This window comes from Branchiostoma belcheri, unplaced genomic scaffold (assembly GCF_001625305.1).
Source record: "Branchiostoma belcheri isolate BF01 breed outbred unplaced genomic scaffold, Haploidv18h27 scaffold5, whole genome shotgun sequence".
Taxonomy (NCBI): Eukaryota; Metazoa; Chordata; class Leptocardii; order Amphioxiformes; family Branchiostomatidae; genus Branchiostoma; species Branchiostoma belcheri.
The window spans coordinates 2,158,058-2,164,380 of record NW_017804131.1 but is presented as its reverse complement, the minus strand read 5'-3'; the positions used below and the strand labels follow the sequence as shown (position 1 = coordinate 2,164,380).

The 6,323-nt window shown below is 39.5% G+C and overlaps 1 protein-coding gene across 1 annotated transcript in view; it reads left to right on the top strand.

Moving 5' to 3' along the window:
• LOC109479910 (hemicentin-2-like) overlaps positions 1-4,828 on the top strand; it is a 9,589-nt gene extending 4,761 nt beyond the window's left edge. The window contains exons 2-5 of the mRNA XM_019781958.1: positions 2,048-2,341; positions 3,116-3,301; positions 4,030-4,257; positions 4,613-4,828. Of these exons, the coding sequence (XP_019637517.1) occupies positions 2,048-2,341; positions 3,116-3,301; positions 4,030-4,257; positions 4,613-4,677 (773 nt within the window). The 3' untranslated portion in view covers positions 4,678-4,828. The remainder of the gene's footprint in view (positions 1-2,047; positions 2,342-3,115; positions 3,302-4,029; positions 4,258-4,612) is intronic.
• The last annotated feature ends 1,495 nt before the right edge of the window (positions 4,829-6,323 follow it).

The following is a 6,323-nucleotide window of genomic DNA, read 5'->3' as shown; positions in this document are numbered from 1 at the left end:
TGTAAAACTTTACATATGAAGACGATAGAACCGGTAAGAAATAAATCATAAGAGCCGTAAGATTGCCATTTTATTGACCATTTTACAATGTTGCGAGGTAATTATTCTGTAATACCGAGCAGATTGTGCGATGTATTTATATCTACAAAGTTGTGTTTGGTCACGCACTGGGAAATTAACATTAAATTTTGGACGTCTACCTCTACATTTACGATGTCCCGATTATTCTAATTTTACGCTCCATTAATGTCGTGGGACCGACAATGTAGAATGTCCGCCTACTAAAAATCCCTACGCGGATTGGGTACTTGAGAGCGGGGCTCTCTTGGCAAAAATAGCAGCTGGGATGTGATATTGCAGAAAAGATGACGCTCATATGAGATTCTGGTGCAGAAGGAAAAGAACGACCGTAAACCACCGCTTCCTCAACTTGAGGTGTTATCTATATGTAGATGTCACGACACAGGTGGCCAAGATGACCACACACCTTGAAGCCAAAATAGCGAAATAGCAACATTAATGTCTTTCAATGATGGAAAGCATATTCCTTTCAACTTTATAACAGTTCTGTGCACCATTTATGGCTTGGAAATATCGATTTTCTCGTTTCATCTTCCAGCATGCAGTGCTGAGAAAGAAGTAGCTATTACGCTGCCGGAAGAGGCCGTGGCAACTCTCGGTGACGGAGTGACTTTGCAAGCTGCCTTCGACACAAGTTACAGACTAATTTCAGTCACGTGGAGTAAACTACACGGAAACGTCACCTCCCAGAAAAGGACAAGCGTTCTCTCTTATGTGCCTGACTTGAACATCAACCGTGCATATGGATCTTACAAGGAAAGGGCAAAACTTCTGGGAATGGCTTCTCTGCGGATCGAACCGACGGAAACTGAAGATGAGGGCACGTATGCCCTGTCAATCATGACCGATGAACGCGGCACGGCAGAGAAATTCATCCACCTGGCCTTACAGGGTTCGTTAACGTTTTACACAATTCTTCAAAAGAAAAAAAAAGAATAGTTGCCAATAATTGCCGAAAATGTAAAATTACTCTTAGCTTATCTTTCTTTCTTTATTTCTTATTTCAGGTAAAAAAGAACCCATAAAACACAATACATCTTAAAACAATACAAAACTCTAGAGACAGACATATAATACCGAAAACCTAGATGCATAGTAAATTGTGATTCGGAAGAAAGAGTTCTTGTAGAATTCTTATCAACTATTTCATTTTAAGTCATTGCCAATAGGAAGTTTTAGTTCCTACTTGTTATTTGTAGTCCCTCCCCCCAATACCAATCCTCTATTTGCCTTTTTCTTTCGGTTGGTGATATGTGTAGACTTTAAACGATTTGATGCGAGGCTCAATGTCCCTTATCTTCCTGGACAGTCTAAATGCCAGACTCCAAAGAGATGTATGAGACGGAATGTGACATTTTGAGTGGAAGAAGGATGGTTGCATGACAAATATGACAGACGGATCCATTTGATGTGCCATTTATCTCAGTAGTTTGTTCTGAATATGTAAAAGCAGCCAAAGATGACGAGATTGTATGCATCTCAGTTCTACATATCTAGCTCTCGGCAATTTAATGTGAAATCAAAGCCAAAATGTGAAGTCAAAAACTAATTGATCATTTTTTGTCATCCATAATATCATGGTCGTCAAGCTTGAAAACAGTGCCAAAAATCATTGATATCTGAATTGTACGTATTGCAGTAGGGAAACTTCTGATGTAAATTGCTAACAGAAAAATTCCTTTGCAGCTTTTCCTGACCCCAAAACATCAATAATGTGCATCTTTACATACACTGGTGGTTACGGTAATCTCATAAGCCCTTGACCTCAATGTATTTGTCATAAACGCTGGGAGCCGTTACATTGGTAATACATATAGGTGGATATAAAATCTGGATATACCACAATGGGATATGCATTTTTACTATGCGCATAATATAGTTCTGATGAATGGAGTATACTCAGGGTCATTTGTAATCGATACTATCTGTTGGTTTAATGCATTTTGAACTCATCTTTATTCCGCAGTGGCACCTCGGGTCGTGGTGGGACCCCGGAACCCGTATGTTACCGTGGTGGGGGAATCGGTGTCCCTCGCGTGTAAGGTCACCGATGCCAAGCCTAATATAACTTCACTTTACTGGGAGAAAGACGGTGCCAGGCTCGAGGCCAGCAGCTTTCTGGGGAAATATTCAGGAGGAGATGCCAGGACGCCATCTTTAACCATTCGTCACGTGATGAGGATGGATGGCGGAGTGTACACATGTGTGGCCCAGAATTCCGTGCGGCGTGGAGAGGGGCACATCGAGCTGCGAGTACACTGTATGTAAACTAACGTCCCAATTATCCTTTCAACTGAGTCGCGTGCTATATTTTACGGTTACAAAGGAATAGTTAAAAGGCAATTGACGAAGATTCAATATTGAAGCATCTTTGATCTAGATTATTCCCAAATCGCCCTGGTGAATCCTCTGTAGACTTAAGCCGGCCACGAAACAGTTTGTAACACGTTGGAACAATTGATGACCTCATAAAAGAGCGTATTGATTTTGTACTTTTGTCGGAGTCCACCGGTATTACCACGGGAGAAAAGCCACCACGGCCCTATAAATCATCTCATAATCAATTAATGAATCCATTATTCAATGTAATGAGCAGCCTGTAGCCTAGACGTAACTATCGGATGTCTCCCTGTGCACATTAGCAATAGAACATACACTATTTGTTACAAATTGTTCAGTGGCTTATGATACATAATATGTATAAGAATCGAGACGGTGGCATTCATTTAGAATTCACGAGTTGTCTGTAATGGGACCAGCCTTTTGTAACAACTGGCTTTACTTCTAAGTAACACTCCTAACACCACTACTTGATTCTTGGTGAAGTGCAAATTGGCCAGCTCGAGCAAAGAAGATACTTAATCAATCGATACAAAGTGGTACAATTTTCATCTTCAGCTAGGTCGATAGGTCAGCATCTATCTGTACTGTCTGAAAGCATGACCTTGTTTGAGCTGTATCAAACCTGTCAGACATAATGCAGCCTGTCACATACCGCGGGATGCAGTAATGGGTTTGCTTTCCTTTTCCTCAGATTTTGCCTCGATAACCAGTATCTCTGAGCCTGTGGAAGTAACTGTCGGGGATCATGTGAAGTTCCGCTGCGTGGCCGAGGGGAGCCCTACCCCCAACATCACGTGGTCTAGGAACGGACTGAAGCTTAAGGCCAGCTCAGATGATGCCGTTGGTGACGTCAGAACGAGTGCCCTGGTCCTGAGCAGTGTGGAACTGGGTGATACTGGAACATACTCCTGCACGGCACGGAACGGGATAGGCGGGCCACAGATCAGAAATACACATGTCGACGTAGTGGGTAAGAGTAACCCTAAGTAGTTAGGTGTATATGATAAGAACTTTATTTGACACAACAAAAGTACAGCGACTTTCGTAAGGTCTTTAACTACATGTAGACATACAGACAGATACGTGGATACAACAAAATTAACATATACGTACAAGACAATTAGATAAATCAACCTATACTACTTGTTCTAAGGTCTAAACATTCTTTGACATATTTACCTATTTGTTCACAGTAAGGGTTATTATTACCTTCTAGAATGAAATTTGATTTATCTATAGCATGAAATTCCGCTGATATAGTATTTACGTTGTTCCTGAATTTTTAGCTTTCTCGACACGTCGTGTTAATCCTTTGTCGCGTTTCAGTCATTGTGCCTTAATTAGTATAATTTTCTCGGATTAGAGGGTGTCATATATGCACCAGGTATCATAAATCATGATGTCATGTGAATGACGTTCACTTGAACCTTGTAACGTTTAGTAACAAATGCCACTCGAAGTGAAATCTAATCATACCAATTATTAAGCATCTACAGAAACATTTTGCTGCTATAATAGGCAACTTTAACGTCGAGATTTAGTGATTTACCCAAGCATTATACAAACCATAAGATTAGACTTGAATACAGCATTTCTATTTTGCAGCTCTAGATGGCGGCTTCACGTCTACCACTATAGCCATTATCAGTGGTGCAGCTGCCGGCGGCCTTTGGTTGCTCATCTGTCTTTGTCTGTTGGTGTACCTGCTAAGGAAGCGACGAGGCGGGGACAGGAAGAAGTTTACGTATTACTATAGTGGTGTACAGAGACGGAGCGATGTAGCAACAAGTGAAGGGGGCGGATCTGAACACAGACGGCAGGTCTTCTTAACAGGTAACGGCTGCGCTGTGAATTCATGCCGAATTGGTAGATTCTTCTTCGGGCTTACGATTGCCGTGGATCGTGGATGATGATGTTACCGACACACGTGTGAAGTTTTCAATTAAATTCTTGCGTTTTACAATTGCTAAATAGGAAAGATAAGATGAGTGCTACCGGTATTTATAGAGCCTAATGCCAACTGTTTTTATACATGTAAAAAGTACGTAGTTTAGCCTATGGCTGCGATGCACTTTACCTGATCAAAATGATCGAATAAACCAGCCATTCATTCCTTCATTCATTCATTCATGACTCGTACCTATAGACGAATGACTTACTTTTTAACTGAACTGTCTTTACGTTACAGAGAGAAAAACCTCCAATGTTGCCTTCGAACAAAGAAGACAAGAAAATGGCGAGCTTGTCATCTAGGAGGACCTGATTTTGAGGTTAAACGATTTTAACGTTTTGGCCTCCGTATGGGCTAACTGCAAAGGATTCTTGAGCAATGCTACATTGTTCAACTCGTGCCTCACAATAAGAACATATGTCTTTATGTATTTGTAACATTTTAGAGATGTGTAATTATTTGTTTTAAATGGTTATCTGTCAGAGGATTCAAAAGAAGCAATTCGGAGATAAACCGTTGAATATCATTGATGTGGATGGATAGGTGGGCGAATTGAAGTGTTACTTTATCTTGGCTTCTACTTATATTGTTATATTTTATCATATTCATACATGAAGGTATACAATATACCAGAAACTATAATACTTAATACACTACATATATCACAAGGATTGCTTTTCTTAAATGATCCCAACTTATAACGCTCATAAAGATATTGTTGTAAAGAATGTATTATTGTGTAAGTATGTTCAAATATTAGTTTCATAGTCACTTGAGCAGACTACGATACAAAGTTTTATTCAGACCAGTGCACAAATGTATATACTCAGTACATGTAGGTGTATATAAGAAAAGATACGTGTTTGTATTGTACTAAATGTAAGAATAATGGACATAGATATACCATAATGTCATGTGAGTGAAAATATTTTAACAACATTACTAAAGACAATGGAAAATACGGGGTTATGCAAAATCGTGTTTCTATTTTCTTTTTTTTGCATCTAAAACATAATATAGACATGGACACGTTTAATTAAAACACAATTCACGTATGTTTTCTTTTGCTTACTGATATGCTACTTATCATCCTCCGCTACAGTATAATTCCCACCAACGTCATTAAAACGTGGGGCTACCTGAACTTGAATAGTTGTATTGATTCTCTATTTTGCAAATATCGATCCATTGGGATGCAAAAAATACAACTGCAATGGCTTCCAATTGTAATACGTCGTATGATATGCAAGAGACAATAAAAGTATTATTTCTTGACCAGAGACTCATTTTATTATAGAGCATCTCTATTTTGAAACAGAAAAATCTAAAAGTATATCACGTCAACCTTTTGAAGCATTTTAGCCAAGCTGTTACACAGTAATAAGATTGGCCGTCTGCCATTTTGATACGTTCGATAATATCAAACGGAATTGCCGTCCAGATGTGGACAGTTTATAGTGAAGCACCGCCATAGGCCGTGTGCAGTAAAGCATTTCTGGGCCGGCAGAGCAACGATAAACGTAGGGTAATATTGGCAATGGTAAATACTGATGAAGCGTCTAGTGCAATACATGTCGGCATTGTTTTCATTTCCTATATTGAAGGTGTTGGACCGTGGCAAACACTAAATTGCGGCGTTTATTTTACTCTTCCTAGTGTCAGAGGCCATTATGAATTAAAAATAGTCTTTACGATCGTTCGGTGAGAATATGAGGATTAATGTTCACTTCAGTATGAAACACATTAAAATCCTCAACGTCTGTGTTTCCAATTATACGAGTAACGTTAATGTTTTTCAAGTCATTTTAACATCAATTCAGCGAGATCACCCTGTTAACACCGCCTAAGTCTTTTGTTCCTGTTATCCTCAAAGTGCTTTAGTGTTACATGAACAGCGCGTGAATGATGTCTATTGCCTGTGTAAAGTGTTAGAAAGGACGTGGGTCCA